Genomic DNA, 18,301 nt, shown 5'->3' on the forward strand with positions numbered 1-18,301 from the left:
CCCCCCCCCGCCCCGCCAAGGTAGGAGCCCACCCCCACCCCACACCAGCTCCCCCCAGGAACATAAGGGGCCCAGTCAGGTGACAAGACAGGGTAGACATACTGTGAAAATCTTTCTTTTATTACCATCTTGTGGCAAAATAACATTTTATACAAATAAGTCACCTAGTTAACTCTGGACACAAAGACAATACAAACTGGAATGAGGATCTTAGGTGAAGTGGGAAAGAGGAGGAAGGTCAGATCAGGTCATTGATGTTTCTTATATTCTTTGAAAAATAGATTTACAGGGAAAAAAATAGACTTTCACAACTTCAATGACTTTATGTGATCTTTTGTAAAACAAGGAGTAAATCCACCTCCACCAGATCCTTCCTGTGGCTAAGACGTTCTGTGACATGGAATGTAACACGATGGTTCAACGATTAGGCTCCTACATCAGGTACAGCAGCACCCTCTGCAACAGGAATCCTTGTGCACTGCCAAGGAGCCTGTGCTGTGAATTTTAGGACACACTGTCCCTATCCCCAAACCTCACTGATGTCATAGTGACACTGGCCACCAAAAGAAAGTAACTTTATAGAGAAAAAAAAAGAGCCAGGGCTCGGTGGCTCAAGCCTATAATCCTATACTCTGGGAGGCTGAGACAGGAGGATCCCTTGAGCCCAGGAGTTTGAAGCTGCTGTGAGCTAGGCTGACTCCACAGCAGTCTAACCCAGGCAACAGAGCGAGACTGTCTCAAAAAAAAAAAGGAAGAGTACCCTGGGAGCCTACCAGGGGGCAGGACACACTAAGGCAGGACTCACCCAATTTTTACATTAGACACAGCCTACTAAATCCATTCCAGAAATGAGTTTCACTTCAACCAAAAACTTAAGTTGAAGATTGTCCAATCACTGCCATTTAAAGAATTGCCAGTCTACAGTTAGCCCCAAACACCACCAAATCGCTGTTCCTATGTATTGGAAATCAAACAGCAGACAGCAAACAAAGACTGAGGTGTCTTCAGGAAGCACATGCCCCTGAAAAATGCTTTCTTTACAAGACAGTTTTGAGCTAACACATGACACAATATCCTAATTTAGCCCCAGGCTACTTTTAGGGATTATTTCCTCTGTTTACCCTTTAGAACATAGAATAAAATAACCCAGGATCTTCTTTGGAGAAGCTAGAAGGGCATCTTAGCCCAAAGGCTGTATAGCAAAAGAGAGGCCCTCTCCAGGGGATTCCAAGGCAGAGGGACAGGAGCAAGACTGGAGGGGAGAGGGTGCAAGCAGGTCCTATGGCACCAGGCGGGCCTGCCACTGTGCTGGGATGTGTTCCCTGGAGGAGCTGCCTCTCAGATGCCAACGCTTAACAGAGGGCAGAGTCCCCCATGCAGGTAGTTTTTTCCCCTCTCGTCCCATCACCCACAAGATAACTGCCGTTGACAGTCCGGATGCCTTAATAACACGGCAGCCTGCTTCACTGTCTGATCGGTTCTGTTACATTCAGAGAAGGTAAGACTTCCAATTTTTTCCTCAACTCAGGCACAAAAGCTTGAATTTCAAACTCACGCTGGTTAATACCCCAGAGGGGTGATGCTTCTCAAGATTTCCTGAGCAGCTAGACACAGCAATCCAGAGCCCTGGATATAGAACACCAGACCTTCAGGAGCAGAAGATGGCAAATCCCCGTCGAGCTGGGCACAGACTGAGCGCTTGGTCTCCAATGGAGTCCAGTGAGACTCAGGCTAGCTAATGGGAAAGGGGACACAGCACTACTCAAGCCAGAGTGCAACTTCCCCCATCCTCCGGGTCCGCTGCCCAGGCAAAGCCATTCCCGAGGATAAGAGAGTCCACTAGTGAACCAGAGATGGGCTGCCTGGGGCACATTTCCAAAACATACTCAAATAAGCAGAGCTCTGGGCAGCTTCTGAAACCACATCCTAGATATTATTTAAATATCAGATAGTAGAAACTCTCCCAACTGGGCCTCTGTCACAGAGACAAGGGATCGTCGTTAAGCTTGAGAGGAACATGCAAATCCCATTTCAGAAGCCACAATGAGAGACAGAAGGTAAGAAGACAGTGCTGATGTCTGTCTGCAGACAAGGAGGCAACAACAGCAACATAGCTTTCCCCAGCAGCCTAAGAGACAGAATCACACATAAGGCACCGTATTTGTAACCGAATCCAGTTCTGAAAGTCACCAGGTCTGGTGACAAGGAACCCACTCCACAGGGCACACCGTCTGTTCCCTCCCTCAGGGTTGAACCCAGTGCCAGCACCGGCAGGTAGTCTTGGGCTTTCTCGGTGAGAAGCTGCCCACATACAACATCACCGAGACTCTGGCCCAGCACAAAGCACTGGGCCGAAGTTCAAAACCACTCACACTCTAGAATCCAAACAGGGAGCAATACCGGTCGATGAACACACAGGAACTCCTGTGGCCAAGTGCTGTGTCTGCTTTCCCTGGTCCCACGTGGCCTTTCTCCCAAGCACCTTGGGTCACAGCTCTCCTGTCACAGGTACTGTGACACCCACAGTGACTTACCACACACGTGGGCCCCCCCCCTACTGACACCCTCTATCAATGCTGAATGGACCCTGGCCACGTCAGTCAGCTCATCGGAGGGTCATGGATTCTGGGCTGAGCTCCTACAGCCATCCACACAGACAACCACAGGGGGCTGAGGAGGTGAGAGTCGTGGGGTCAGAGGACACAAGCTGCCCACTTGCATGAGACACGCGAGGAAGCTTTTCTGAGAACACATCACTCTGCCAGGCCACCTCACCTACTTCACCCTTTCCAAACACTCAAAACAATTCCAACTTAGCGGTTTAAAGGATCAGCACATACATGACTCAGACCTGATCTGCCGTAATGGTTCCAGAAACTACTTCAGTAGAAAGGCAGACAGGAAAACCCTCCTAAATAAGAAATCTACAAAGAGTTCCAGAGGCAAACCCCCATCAAAAGCCAAGCCTCCTCCAGGCTGTGCTGTGTAGAGAAAATCAAATCTCTCCTTTAAAGTCGCCGCTGGCTCATAAGTACACTTCCCCCAACATGAGCCACATCAGCCCCAGGAGCCTGATTAATACATCAGAACTCTACCCGCACATCACATATGCTGGGAACACCACTGACATTTTAGAAAACCTTCTACAAACAAGTTTGGAACTAAAACAACAAAACACAACGAGACCTGCTCTGGCCTTGAGAGATACTGGCGTTCCATGAGCAAAAGTGACACGTTCTATTTCATGAGATGCTCAAAAGTTAGGAGCCAGAGGAAGCAGAGCAAGCTCATCTGTCCTCCAGCGTGAGAACAGGAAGGCACTGCCAGGCTGAAACCTTGGTCTATCCCCAGGAGGGCAGGCCAAGGGCCCTGGGAGTCAGACAGGTCAGCAGGCCTCTCCACAGAATGGGCCTCTCAGTTTGGCAGCATCGCCGGCGCCTTGATGCCTCAGCCCTTGGCACCACCCCTCCCCTCACCCCTTTTCAAGTTCCTTCCAGTTGTTTTAAGACGAGGCACAGGCTGAGGGCAGACTGCGTCGACGGTGACACCGCAAGTGGGAGGAGGCGGTGCCGGGAGAAGCCCACCCTCCGGCTCGCCACGGCAGCCCGGAGCTGCTGCACTGCAGGCAGCCCAGCCGCAGCTTCTCGCCCGGCCCCGCTACGCCTGGAGAGACAGAGGCTTGTCGGGACAGCCCGTAAACAGCTAGAACTACGTGAAAATCAACTTTTTTTTATCTGGATTCCTGGAGCCTTATCCTAATCTTTTACTTTATTACAGTACCTCTGCGACCTAAGGGGCAGGGAAGAAGGGGAAGGAAAAATACTGCAGAAGAGAACACAGCACTGCGTGGCACCTCCCTTGGAGCACAGGAAGCTGCCACCTCAGCCTTGGCTTCCCGGGGCAAGGCTCTAGATGTGTGTTCACAAACTGCAGCTTCAGTCGCCTCTGTGTGCCAGGGTCTTGTGGCTGCAGCAAAGCACCTCCCCTGCCTATTCCTGAGGCAGTTACTGGCCCCCGTTATAGGCATAATCAGCCTTGTTGTGCATTATCAGCCTGTTGTCAACAAAGTAGAAGCTGTCAGAGCGGGTCTCATAAGGATTTTCAATCATCAGACGAACTGCAAGTCAGGGAAAGAAAAAAGAGCAGAGTTACACGTGAGTCTGCCACATGGGCTACATGGGAAAAAATCTAACATCCCTCCTAAATGAGAACAGGAGGCCCTGCCAGGCCGAAACCTTGGTCTGTCCCCAGGAAGACTGGCTGAGGACCCTGGGAGTCAGACAGGCCTCTCCACAAAATGGACCTCTCAGTCTGGCAGCATCATCTCTGCCTTGATGCCTCAACCCAAAATAAGCCACCGCTGCCAGAAAATGTGAGTATGCTCTGCCAGAGTGATGAGACTGGAACAGAGGGAGCCAGCCCGTGACGGCTGGGGAGACCACAGAGGCCCTCTGACCGAACGTCCTCTCCACTTCAACAGAAGGAAGCAACCAGCTCTCTGACACGGCCTCCTCGCTCATCTCCAGCCTGGGTTCTCACACCCTCCCTCCCACGTGGCCCACAGCAGCCTGCTTCCTCAGTGCTCCCGGCTGCCCGAAGCAAGCGCTGACCTCTGGTCTGTGGCTCACCTCCAGACAGCCCAGTCCCAGCTCCGAAAGCTGCGCCTCTCTGTGCCCACGTCCCACGGGCAACCAAAGGAATCCCAGCTGTCAATGAGCACTGGGAACACAGGGCCAGCGGCCTTCTCCAGAGAAGGCTCAGGTGTTAACTCCCAAATGATCCAGCAATAGGTCTGCCTGTCTTGGGATCTGAACTGAAGTCTGTTTATTCAGATAATTGCTCAGACCTCTTTAACCATACTGGAGAGTAAAGATAATGAATAGTCACTACCTCTGATCGGGTTAATGATCACAAGCCATTTGAGTCCTCTGGAGGAAATGCTATTTGTTCACCACAGTTCTCAAAAGGTGAAACTGATTTTTTAAAGTTGTTTGAACCCATCCAGGCCAACGCTATTTGGTTTATATCCAGAGTATCAACCTCTACACTCTTTTAGCTGATCTGGCTTTATGGGTAAAACTTGGAACTCTATATATAATCTTTTCTTGAAAGTATTTACATATTCCAGCCAGCCTGGGGAGAGGGGTTCAGGCCAGGATCAGATGCTGACATCAACACCCTGCCCTTCCTGTCAGCAATCCTCATCTTACCTAGGAAGAGCACTGCCGCATCAGTAAAGAGCACCTCCATTTCAGAAAATGACACCCTTCAAGGACCTGAGATTCTGAGAGAACCAGTCAGTGTATGTGGATCCTTCCCCACCATGCAACTAAAGCCCACCACTATATACAGGATGCCACTCATGTTCTCATAAATGCCTTAAAGCCAAGAATGCTAACCTGAGAGAGCTAGAGCAAAGTCACAAACTGACAAAGCCTGCTTTTTCCTCTAATTCGGTCCTATCTTCCCTCACCTAGGCTTCATGGCAGCCTTCTCCCTCTGCAGCCTCCCCCAGTTCCACCTCCACAGACCTACAGGGCCGCTCTTCTAAGACAGTGCTTCCATCCTCTCACTCCTGCTCCAAAACCTACAAGAGCTCCCTAGTTCCTGCTGGCCTAACAGTTTATCTAATCATCCCTCTGCTTTGCAGAGAATGAGAAAGAGGAGGTCTTTAGGCCTTGATTCTATTTAGCCTGCAGTTTTGCATCCAGCCCTGACTAAGGAAAAAAGGGAAGGGCCAATGGCTAGGATGCAGTGGAAAACCATGGCTGGCAGTGGACAGGAGAGGCACTTTATCTGATGGGAATTCCAGGGGCTGGCACAGGCCTCCTCCTATCTCCCTCAGGCACTGCCATTCCCACAGCAGGCATCTAGAAGGATGGCCTGTATTATTAAAACCTTCATTGCTCCCCTACAGGCAGAGTCAGGGTTTGAAACAGGAGCCAGGAGCCATAGGAAACGAGAAGCCTGAGGTCAAGTGACTAGACCACACCACGTCACTATTGCCATGTGACTAAATAAGAGCACTGGACCAAATGGGTTTCAAGGTTCCTTCCTTCTAGCCCTTGGATCTAGAAAGCTGTGAGAAGCAGGGAATACATACTGACATCCTCAGAAAGCTGGGGAAACTCATAGATATGTTCACAAGTGTTCCTGCTGCTGGGGATGCAGAAGCCAAAATCAAAGTCAAAGTTTTTCAGCAAGCGTTCCCGGAAATAGTGCCGTTCAATCATCCGGAAGTTTGACACAGGTTTGTCTCCCACTGTGAACTCCACCCTGCAAAACAAATCTCTGTGAGCCCTACATTGCCTCCTCCCTCCTCCAGAGCCAACCCAAAACCCAATAGAGAATACTGTGAATAAGTAGAATGTTCTCCCCTCAGGAAATAATGGTACTCACGTAGCCCCAACCGTCCGGAGGCGGAGAAATGCTGGTGTGAACTGATAGCGGACAAAGCGTCCTGCACTGATATCCACAACTCCACCTTCCTCCTCCTCCTCCTCTTCCTCCTGGTCTAAAAGAGTACACAGAATCTTCAGTGCACCATCTTGGAACTGAGAGTCTAAGAGGTCTAACACCAGTCCAAACAGCACAACAGCAATCAATTCACAGTACCAACACCAACAGTAAGGATGGCCAGTATTTACTGCACACTTGCTGTATGTCAGGCCCTGTGCTAAATGCTTCACAGAATCCTTACAACCACCCTGTGAGGTGTCATTATCTCCAGTTTACAGATCAGGAAGCTCAAGTTCAGAGAGGAGGCTAGGTAGCATGTTCAAAGTCCCTCAAACAGTAAATGGAGGGAACAAGGATTTGAATCCAGGTCCACCTGACTTGAGGTCTATTCTTCAACACTAAGCTATTTGCCTTTTATTGGGGGGCTTAGGCCATATCCTAAGGGTAAAGCCTGAAACACAAGCTGGTACTAGGCCCCAGACAGTCTATATTATACAGACTAGGTCTGCTGTTGACCAAGCTGAAGTGCTAACCACTAACCAAAAGAATGAGATTATAAAAGTTGGCACTAATCAAAATGTTCCTTCACAGAATACAAACATTTCTGATGAGCAGCAAGACAAACCACTAAAAATAATTTTTGTTATTTAAATGGAAGACACTGACCTACGGCCTTGGGGCACTATACTTGCTTGGACTGATGCCTATTCCAGGCCATACCAGGCCTGACGCTCTGACCATCTGAAAAGGGCGAAGCAGATGGGCAATGATGCAACATGTGGGGCCTCCACAAGGTTAATGGTGGCCTCTGGTCTAGCCCAGTCCTGAACCCAGGAGATGAAATATTCGTGAGATGAATCAGAGAAGCATTCTCATATGAACAAGGAATTGGTACCCCCCAGTGTCCAGTAAGGACATTTTCTCCAGGTCTAAGCTGAACGTGGGTACAATATAAGACTTTTTCACCATCAAACATCTCTGCCTGTGACAAGCCCAAGAGTAAGTGGGTGACCAGACTGAGTAGGGGCTCATACCTAGAGACTCTAGAGCCCTGGCTCCAACAGTGTGATTCAAAGAGAGTCAGACCAAATCTTCTCAGCGATTCAAATTTGTCAGAACAAGTGCTATGCTTACTTGGGCAGCACATATACTAAAACTGGAACAATACAGAGATGATTAGCATGGCCATTGCACAAGGATGGCATGCAAATTTGTGAAGCATTCCATATTTTTTAAAAATAATTTTTAAAAAGAACAAGTGCTGCATGAAGGTACTGATCTGATGTGAAGATATTCTAAGTAAATCAAGACCCTTTTTAATTTTATTTTATGTAGAGACAGGGTCTTACTGTCTCTCAGGCTGGCCTCAAGTGATCCTCATTCCTCAACCTCCCAGAGTGCTGGGATTACAGGCATGAGCCACCACATCTGGCCCTAAATCAAGATCCTTAAATGTAAAGACTGCAGAGGTAAAAAATCAAGATACTTTATAGTATCTGCAGCTGATCTTCTTGAGACAGTTCAGTTTTGTACTGAAATGACTACTCTGAGCCCTCTCTATCCAGATCCACATACCTGTAGTAGCCCTGGGGTCCCTGAAACATCCTAAGTACTAGGACATGTGGCTTAGGGATGAAAACACCACAGACCCAGAAAGCTAGCTGGCCCTGATCTGACCATACCAATAAAAGATAAATATCCACAAGGTACCTTAGTCAGTACTAGATTATGATAACATAAAGAATACTGGGGGCCAGGGCCGGTAGCTCATGCCTGTAATCCCAGCACTTTGAGAGGCTGAGGCAGGAAAGGATCACTTGAGCTCAGGAGTTCAAGACCAGCCTGAGCAAAAGGAAGATCCCATCTGTACAAAAAATAGAAAAATTAGCCAGATGTGGTGGTACACACCTGTAGTCCCAGCTACTTGGGAGGCTGAGGCAGGATTGCTTGAGCCCAGAAGTCTGAGGTTGCAGTGAGCTATGACAACACCACAGTACTCTAGCCAGGGCGACAAAATGAGACCCTGTCTCAAAAAAAAAAAAAAAAAATACTGGGTAAGGGTGAGACCAGGAGACTAGGGTCTCATCAAATTTTGAAACTCTTTCTGAGTCGCAAATCAAATGAAAGAAATAAATATTACAGACCACACTTGATACTATAAAGCTTCGGTCCCTAACCCCCGGGCTGCAGACGGGTACCAGTATGTGGCCTATTAGGAACCGGGCTGCACAGAATGAGGTGAGCAGTGAGCTAGTGAGTGAAGCTTCATCTGTATTTACAGCTGCTCCCCATCGCTCACATCACCACCTGAGCTCCGCCTCCTGTCAGATCAGTGGCAACATTAGATTCTCATAGGAGCGCGAACCCTGCTAGAAACTGCGCATGCGAGGGATCTAGGTTGCATGCTCCTTATGGGAATCTAATGCCTGATGATCTGAGGTGGAGTTGAGGTGGAGCGACTGCAAATACAGATTATCATTAGCAGAGATATTTGTACAGTAAATGTAATGCACCTGGATCATCCCAGAACCATCCCCAACCCCCACCCCTCAACACCGCCCTTCCAGAGACTATGGAAAAATTGTCTCCCATGAAACTGGTCCCTGGCGCCAAAAAGGTTGGAGACCGCTGCAAAGGGTGTCTATCTGCACGGTTGTTCTAACAAATGACTAACTCCAGGGGGCACTAAATTTCCAGTGATAGGCTCCAAAGACTTATGTGGTCCCCTGGCCAGAATGAATCACCGTGGAACTGTATCACAAGCACAGGAAGCATCTATTCAAGGCTAATTTAAGGAATTCTAAGTAAATGAGTTCATGGGTCTGTTTTTCCAGAAAATGGTGGAGATTAAAATCCAAACCAGGACTTACTGGGAAATACAAGACACTATTTAAAGGAGAATGAGGAGACTGGGGTGCAACTGCCTCATGATCTAGACTGGAATCCTCAGTACCATCCTTCCAGAGGACTCAAGGCTCAGGTGAGTTTTCCTCATTATAGTTTAATTTCAAGGATTCCTTTTCTAATTGGAGGCAATATCATAAGATGAAAGAGCACAGGATCTTAGGAGAGTGTCACTTGGAAATTCTGGGCCTGGGTTCCTTCTCTGTAAAATGAAGATGATAATAAGTGAGGATCACATCAGCTGATGTGGAACACAGCGACCAGCACAAAATAGGTACTCAACAAATATCAGCCTCCTAACGCAGCTTCAAACCACCAAGCGCGGCAGGCCAGGCCACGGGGAGAGGTCACAGAAATGGGACACACTGGAGTCCAAGAAATAGGATGCAGTGGCACACCAATATTCGTTTCAAAGCCCTTTTGCTCAAACTGTCAAGGTCACTACAATACTGAGGCCCACCTGAGATGCAAGGTTTGGCAATCTCGAAAAGCACCGTGCCTGTCTCCAAATCTCGAATTTTGAAACGGGTGAAATCAATATTATAGATGTTGTCTTCGGGTTTACATAAATAATCTGAAAATGAGAGAAATCAATGTGTTAAATAATCCTCCAAAAATCCTATCATTTATTTAAGTTTTGAAAGCAAACTCAAGGTTTGTTCCTTACACAATGCACTTAAAATATCCCCCAAAACTTCCTCTTATGCAGTCATAAACAACAGTTGTGTGGACAGAACTAGGGGATCCAAGAAAGAAGAACAAGGACTTGGTTTGGATGAAAGATTATCATAAAACTTTTAGAAATGGGGATAGAAAAAAGGGATTTCTTTGGAAACACCTACAAATCATAATCTATCAACTTGGATGTCAGAAAAGGATAGAATTTTTTAGAGAAATCCATTTTAAAACATTTAAACTCATCTAGCAGATAATGCAGTGCTAGTGTGCCAACCACCAGTGTTAAGAAATCAGGGATCAGAAAACGTTTCTATAAAGGCCAGTTATAAATAATTTAGGCCACATGGTCTCTGTAACAACTAAACTCTGTTGTTATAGCACAAAAGCATCCACAGACAATACACGAATGTGGCTACATTCCAATAAAGCTGTATTTATGGACACTGAAATATCAATTTTATATGTCATAAAATTAAAAAAATTTTCCAACCATTTAAAAATATAAAAACCATTCTTAGTTTGTGGGCCATACAGAATCACACCATCGGACCATATGTACGCAGGCAACAGGATAAATTTGCCAGTGAGGGCATTAGGCCAAAGTGAGCAGAGCCCACAAAAACCTGAGCAGCTAATCAAAATAGCACCAATCACAAGAAATTGCATTGATTTCTTTGTACGATGACTCTGGAGAGCATCTTCTCCACAAGTCCTTTTGATGCTCTTTATTTCATACTGCTTGCTTGTGTTAGTCGTTTCATGTTTACAAGCTCTCCCTCCAGTAAGATAGCAAACTTGAGAGCTACTGATTATTCTGTAACTCAAAAAAAAGCTGACATTGGACTTTAGAAGGTACTCAATACATACCTTGTTGAACAGAGGGAACAAGATAAGAAGAGTAACAAAGAGGTTGCCAAGCTTGGGCCTGCGGCTTTCTTCAAGAAGCTGCAGAGGTAGGTTTGGGCAATGGTACCAATCCCAAGCCCCTAAACAGGACTGGAGTGTCCACTAAGAATGTTGCTTAGGGCCAGGCATTAGCATGACCTAACTCACCTCTGATTTCAGGAGAGAGCATGAGGTTACAGAGGTCAGGTGCTGAGCATTTCTGTACTTTCAGAGCCCCAAATGAAAACTGGGGCAGAACAGAAGCAGCTTTTTCACAATGCTTCCATGAAACTGAATAGCAAGGCTGTCTAAAGATGCGCTCGGGCATGCAAAGGGCAGTCTCAGCCCAAATAGTGAGGAAAAATGAAGACATCAAAATATCTATAATCAAATTAAAACTATTTTAAGAGATGGGAATTCCCTTTCGCATAGGCTAGACCAAGGTCCACCTCCCCTAAACTCCCATCCCCAAATTACTGGAGCTGCCACCAGCAACCTGAGGTACACCTGAGCAGCCCTGGGCTGACTGCTGAAGTGATTTAGCAGACACCACCACGGTAGCCTTCCATCCACCAAGGGGGTGCTGCTGCTGCTACCAGGGTTAGAAGGCTGCAGGGCAGGGGGGACAGACTGGGCAAGGGCGCTGTAACCAGGTGATTGCAAACTCTGGGGAGGGGAGGAACAGCAGCAAGAGAAAGAGCGTCAAGTCAGGGATGGGCTTGGCAGAGAACAGAAAAAGGGAGCTCATCCAGGACAGGGAGTGGGCAATCTATTTCCTCCCACCCTTCCTTACATCAGTGAAAAAGCTTAGGATGATTGCCTTTTATGCCAGGAAACGCATTTCTGAAACCTTGACAACAATTCTTAATTCACTAGAACAAATGTCAAAAGCAGGCTCCACGTGCTGGAGTTTGTACATAAACTGGAACTTTATCTTAACTTTTCTTTGTTATGTGGCACAGTTTTAAATGTGCACGAAATGCCACGGCCATGTGTTTTGAGGAAGAGCCCACCTGCACACAAAGGGGCAACGAAGGGGACCAAAAGGGGGAGGGGGCCGCGGCAGGCTGGAATGGGGGAGGGGCGGTCGGGGGCCGGAGCGGAGGGAAACGCAGAGAAAGCAGGTAGGGATTCCCGCCTGGCAGCGGGCTGCGGGAGCTGCGCTCAGACCGGTTGCGAGGGGCCTGGCTGAGCGGGAACTTCGCTGATGGCTGCGGGGGTTCCAGGCTGAGGGCCCAGGGACCCACTTATGAGGGGACCGCGGCCCCCGGCCGGCTCACGAGACCTTCCGGTTCAGCTGAACAGTCGCCCTCCCCAGCCAGGTCCAGCAGAGGTGGGGAACGGGCCGGCCCGGGGAAAGCCTGGCGTGGTCGCAGCCAGGGGGAGGCGGCCCAGCTCGAAAGCCCCTTCCCCGCCAGCGCCAGGTGAGGGCGGCGAGGGCAGACCCGGCCGGCGGAGCGGTGGGAAGCGCGGCCTGGCCCTCCGAGGGGGCCCGGGTGGACCCCCGCGCCGGCCGAACGGCCGGGTCTGCCGAAGGCTACAGGGGCCGGGGACCCGGCGCGAGGGGAGGGCGCGGCCCGCCCGGCACTCACTCTCGGTGACCCGGCCGAGGCGCAGGACGTGCTCGGGCCGGATGGTGTCCAGTGCCAGCAGCTCCTGCTCCGTGACCGCGGCCCCGATGCCGTCGTCGCCCGCGTGGTGGGGCGCCTGCCGCCGCGCCTTGAGCCGGGTCAGGACGCCGCCGCCCGCCTTCTTCTTCTCCTCCTTGCCACCCACCAGCCCCCCGGGCCCAGCCGCAGACCCCGCGGCCGCAGCCTTCGAGTTCGACCAGTTCATCGCTCCGCCGCCAAGATGGCCGCCGCCTCCACAGCGCCGTAACTATGGAGAGCGGGGGCGGGGCCCGGGCGGCACCGGGGGCGGGGCTGGGGGCGGGGCCTGCGGCACGCGGCGCTGCAACTGTCGCACCAACTTCGGTCCGGCCAGGTGGCGGGCCAAAGGGTGCTTGGGCCCTTAATACCGCCACACTCTCCATCAGGCCCCCAAGGTCACCTCAGGTGTTTAAAAATATATATATATATAATGGCCCAATGAATTTCCGTCATATACACTGTGGGCAGTGCATCTTGAGAAAATGTTTATTAATACCTTTAGCATAGAAGGTAAGTTTAAAAAGTTTGCTATACAAAGGCAGCTTCAAGACAAGCTTTCCAATTAGATTGCCATCCCTAAGCCCTACTGTGCCAGGTCTTGGGCTAGACATTGGGTTAGGCTACAGGAAATACAAGAATGAGGACAGGAATTGGGTGACACACCACTATTTACAGCAGTTTAGCTAATGCCTGACACATGGTAGGTGCTCAGTAATAACCGAATGAATGAATGAGTGAGAGCCTGAGCAGTACCCCGCTATGGAGGAGCTCCCACTTTGCTAGGGAAGACGGTGAAGCACATTATTCATTATGTGACCCTTCCGCTTGACAAGCAGGGTAAGTATGAACTGGAAGACAAAGCTCACCGAATGCCATACAGAACCCAGCAAAGGTGCTACAGGAGCACACAGGAGTGACTATTCTGTCTGACCTGGTTGTGAGAGTTTGGGGGCGGGGCCGGAGAGAGGTTTCACAGACATGACACGGGCACTGAGCCTTGATTTCACGAATGTGGGGAACTGCCCTCTCATATCCCAACTAGCTCCTTCTCTAGGGATTCTGGATCTACACTCTTTTATGTTGGAGGCCTAGGCCTGATGGAGGCAAAGTGTGTCTGCGAGGTCTGATGTCTCCTCTCAGCCAGACGCAGGCTAGAGTGAAATTCCACCCCTCCCCCATAGCCTCAAGATCTGATCTATGCCAGGCCTTGCTGTGTCCCTCTCACCTAACCTGAGGAGTTTGGGAGGGGCTGACAGGCCTCTCTTGGTTCCTGGACAAAGTCCAAATCTTACCATTACCCCAGCTGCCCAGCTGGGTGGAACAGTATGTGGCCAAGTTCCTACCTCAATGTTGTCTGTCTTTGACAGATTAGCATATGGTGGCACTTCCCAAACGGTTCTGGGAGATTTTAATAAATGTGTAGAAAGACTTAAAGTCTTTCCTTTTGCAACAACTCTTTTTAAACCATTCAACAATGAGTAGTTGCTAAAGAATTTCGGGAACTTTTAATATGCTACCTGATTGTGAATTGCCAAGAGGGTGGTTTAGTATGTAGCCATTTTCCAGATACTTGCTCACTAAACCTTTGTTCTCAGAGCATCAGGACTAGTTACTCGGACCATGGCTTTTTACTTTGTAGGGATGATGGCACATGTAACCCCTTTACCTGCAATTCCACATCCAAGAATTTAGCCTACACGTATGCACAAAGATATTCACTGCAGGACCATTTGTAATATTGACATGTTATATTCAGTTGTATTAATTCGTGTTCTACAGCTGGTAAAAAGAATGAGATGATATATTAATATATACACTAGTATGGAAAGAGCTCAAAGATATTAAGTGGAGGAAAACGCAAGGCACAGAATACCATTTATTTAAAATAGAGAATATATAAATAAATAGATGTGCATTTATAACTAAAGGAAAAGGCCTGCTTACACATTAAAACATTAACCTTGATTCCCTCTCTGGGATGAAGAGTATCAGAAGAGACTAACGGAAATATATTCATTCACTTTTGACACTATTTAGAGCTACTTCTGTACTATTTTATCACAAGGATATGACCATGGGCTGCTTATGTACTTTTTTAAAAAGAAAATATCTTAGAATCTGTGTCTGGAGGCAGACTCTGTGCCAGATTAGCCTTATTTTCTCTTAAAACTTGAAAGCAACTTCAAACTTAATCAACTTTTCCTGTTTTAAAAAGAATTAAATATTAATAAATACTGCCACATGAGGAAGTCAGGACCCATATTTTCTCTGGTCACTACTTATGAACTGTGCTTAAAAGGAATAGACTATGTAGTTGGAGAACAGAAAACAAAAAAGAAATATATATATATAATTACATATTTAACATATATCATTACATATTATACATATAATAAATATAAAGGGGTTAGGTACAATTAGGGCTATAACTCCAAGCTGACATTCCTCACCAAATCTTTCTAAAGGGCTTTTTAAATTTTTTTCTTTCTTTTTCTTTTTCTTTTTTTTCTTTCTTTCTTTCTTTTTTTTTTTTTTTCCCGAGACAGTGTTTCACTCTGCCAGCCAGGCTGGAGTGCAGTGGTGCAACCATAGCCCACTGCAGCCTTGAACTCCTGGGCTCAAGTGATCTAAAAGGCTCTTTTAAATATGTTTTTTTGCAAGGTACGTATATTAACACCTTGTTTGGGAGAAGAAAGAAAATAGAAAACTAGAAAATAGAAATAGAAAATAGTTATGCATTAAATAGTAACCCCAAAGTTTCCCTGGGCTAGACATGTGAGGCCTACAGCAGAAAAGCTAGCCTCCCTTTTGCCCCAGCTTGGTGCCCCGAGTCCCTCCAGCTTGTTGTCCTCCTCCCTATAAGAGGTGTGACAGTGGCAGTTTTCCAGAGCAGTCCCAGAGTAGCCAGGCAGTCTGCTTCAAATCAGTCCAGGCAGGAGGGGCCCGGGGCTGGTGCAAGCAAGGTAAACAAGACATCAGAAGGCTTTTTTCTGCCAAGACTGGGAAGTTCAGTCCTCCTTTCTGCTGCCTCCCTAAAAATGGCACGCATCCAATCAGTAAGTCATGCCTGGGATTGCAGGCATGCCTTGTGGTCTGGGACTGAGCACTAGTAATTTCCCTAGTACCCAAGTCACTTTACTCCCTGGCTGAGGATAAAAGCATTAATTTATTATTTATATCCCACCTGTTTTCAGAAAAGATTTCTGGTGTGTCATATAGCATAACACTGAGTAAAAATTCACCAAAGCCTTGTGCAGGGCAAGTACTTTCAAAATTTTAAATGCATATATTATTTGATCCAGTAATTTCTTAAAGGAATTCTAAAGAAATACTTGCGCATGTACATGAAGACGTACCAGCATTTTCACTGCAGCAGTCTGTACTGACAAAAAATGAACACAATCTTAAAGTTCATCAATAGGGGATTGGTAAAGTAAGTTACAATCTAACCATAAAATACTGTGCAGCCCTTGAGGTTGAGGAAAATCTATGTACTGACCTATGTATGAGAACAAACACTCTAAGTCTCATTAGGTAAAAGAGCAAGGTGCAGAATGGTATATAATATTCCCATTTGTTTAAAAAGGTGACATATATGTAAATGCATATAAAATGAAAGATACACACCAGACTGTCACTTGTATTAGCCTTTAGGGATTAGAGGGATAGGGATGAAAATGACTTTTCACGTTTTGCACTCCACATAATTTTTTTTTTTTTTTTTTTTTTTGAGACAGAGTCTCACTTTGTTGCCCAGGCTAGAGTGAGTGCCGTGGCGTCAGCCTAGCTCACAGCAACCTCAAACTCCTGGGCTTAAGCGATCCTACTGCCTCAGCCTCCCGAGTAGCTGGGACTACAGGCATGTGCCACCATGCCTGGCTAATTTATTCTATATATATTTTTAGTTGTCCAGATAATTTATTTCTATTTTTAGTAGAGACGGGGTCTCGCTCAGGCTGGTCTCGAACTCCTGAGCTCGAGTGATCCACCCGCCTCGGCCTCCCAGAGGGCTGGGATTATAGGCGTGAGCCACCTCGCCTGGCCTCCACATAATTTTTAAAAATACATTTATATATTTATATATTCTTATATCACTAAGTCTTTTTTTTTTTTCGAGACAGGGTCTCACTCTTGTCCCCCAGGGCTAGAGTGCAAATGCAATGGCGTCGTCATCTCACTAAGTCTTAAAAAGCTACTTTTTCAGACAAAGGCTGCAGTAAACCCCCACATAACCATAGCTTCATCAGTTATCAATATTCAAAAGGCTCCTTTTTAAAAATAGTATATCATGGCATTAAGAGCACAGATTCAGGGGTCAAACAGGGTTGGGTCCCAGTCCTTCCTCTGCCACTTACCAGCTATGTGACTTTGGGGAGGTCATTTCTCCCCTCTGAGCCTTTGTTTCCTCATTTGTAAGTCAGGCCAGTCACACATCTTTCCTGGGGTGGTTGTGAAGAGGAGATGCAAAACAACAACAAACAGCACTGTGCTGGTGCCAGGGAGAGTGTCCTGTGAATGGTCGCTATGGCAATATACATAAGTAGTCTCTTTCTCCAAGAGCCCTCTGCTGAGGTCAGGCACACTGGGTAGGGAGAAGCCACAGAGCTGGATGGGAGAGCGTGGTGACTGAAAAAAACCCTCATGTCAGAGCTGAGAGGACAGGAGGAGCCTTGAGGAAGAAACAGACAGGTTCAAGTGGAAGCAGTGAAGAAACCCCGGGAGAGCCAGTCTTAGTACAAGGCCTTAGCCAAAAAGCAAGTGGGGTTCTTTTTCACTAATGTAAATGAAAACAAACCAAACTAAGACTGGGGCCAGAGTTGCACAGTGAGATGCCTACTGCCTCAGGTTGCTAGAGAGCAGAGACAAGTCCCGGACCTCCATGCCCCGCCTTCTTTCTGCCTTGACCCCTACAGCAACAAGCTTTCCAGTAAGTGTTGGAAAAACTCATCTCTTCCTCTGTGGGGGATGGGGAAGGGTACTAAGTATGGAGAAAGGTCTGACACTGGCTCCAGCCAACCGGGAGCCTGATTTCCTCAGCGAGATTAAGATCTGGACCCACAGAGTGGTCCAACCCAACCCCTGTCCTTGGCCCAAGATCTTCTGTCACACAATTTCCCTCCTTGCAACTCCCCAGAGCAGGAGTTCTTCATGTCTCTTCCCCATTTGGCAGCTCATGCAAAGCTCCTTGAAATAGTAACAGCTAAATCTGAATTAGTAAAGAACTCCAGTTATGGGTGGGCTCAACCTAAGAAAGAGGCTCTGTGGGCCACCTGGCTTGTTTGGGCCCTGAGAACAGACTCATCAACACTGGCCTCATTCTTGGGATTGAGCGCAGCATTCTGCCCTTCAAGGAGTAACTAAGGAAAGCAGACCAAACTCCTTCCCTCATTTTCCCCCGCCCTCCACAAGCCAGCAGCTTCCATTCCTGCTTGGAGAAATAGGCAGGTAGGCCCTGGAGCCATGCCACACAGCATCATGGGGACTCAGAAGGCAATGCAGAGTACTGATTAAGAGCAAGAGTCCTGGTTTAAAATCCCAGCTCTGCCTTGTGCTGGCCGTGTGGCCTTGGGCAAGTCACTTCACCTCTTAAAGGGTAACACCAACTGGTTTGTTGAAGATTAAACAGCAATAACATTTGTAAAATACTTGGCATTGTGCCTGGCCCATTTCCAGGGCTCAATAGGTTAGCTATAATTATTTTTATAGCCTTAGAAAAAGCATGGGCT

At 47.6% G+C, this 18,301-nt stretch overlaps 1 protein-coding gene and 1 non-coding gene across 2 annotated transcripts; one reads left to right on the forward strand and one right to left on the reverse strand.

Moving 5' to 3' along the window:
• Positions 1-680: 680 nt before the first annotated feature.
• Positions 681-12,796, reverse strand: UNC119B (unc-119 lipid binding chaperone B). Its single transcript, XM_045534663.1, has 5 exons — positions 12,519-12,796; positions 9,824-9,937; positions 6,400-6,514; positions 6,104-6,276; positions 681-4,117 (listed from the first exon to the last, which is right to left on the reverse strand). Exons 1-5 carry the CDS (start codon positions 12,760-12,762, stop codon positions 4,005-4,007), a joined length of 759 nt encoding a protein of 252 aa, XP_045390619.1. The 5' UTR covers positions 12,763-12,796; the 3' UTR covers positions 681-4,004.
• On the forward strand, positions 7,586-7,692 carry LOC123626311. The gene has a single exon (XR_006730799.1). It is a non-coding gene; the product is annotated as a U6 spliceosomal RNA (small nuclear RNA).
• Positions 12,797-18,301: the final 5,505 nt, after the last annotated feature.

This window comes from Lemur catta, chromosome 21, assembly GCF_020740605.2.
Source record: "Lemur catta isolate mLemCat1 chromosome 21, mLemCat1.pri, whole genome shotgun sequence".
NCBI classification, from domain to species: Eukaryota; Metazoa; Chordata; class Mammalia; order Primates; family Lemuridae; genus Lemur; species Lemur catta.

Coding starts and splice junctions, on each gene's coding strand:
- UNC119B (XM_045534663.1), bottom strand. CDS start 12,762: ATGAACTGGTCGAACTCGAAGGCTGCGGCCGCGGGGTCTGCGGCTGGG. Junction 9,938..12,518: donor CCTCGGCCGGGTCACCGAGA/GTGAGTGCCGGG, acceptor TCTCATTTTCAG/ATTATTTATGTAAACCCGAA. Junction 6,277..6,399: donor CTCCGGACGGTTGGGGCTAC/GTGAGTACCATT, acceptor TTTGTTTTGCAG/GGTGGAGTTCACAGTGGGAG.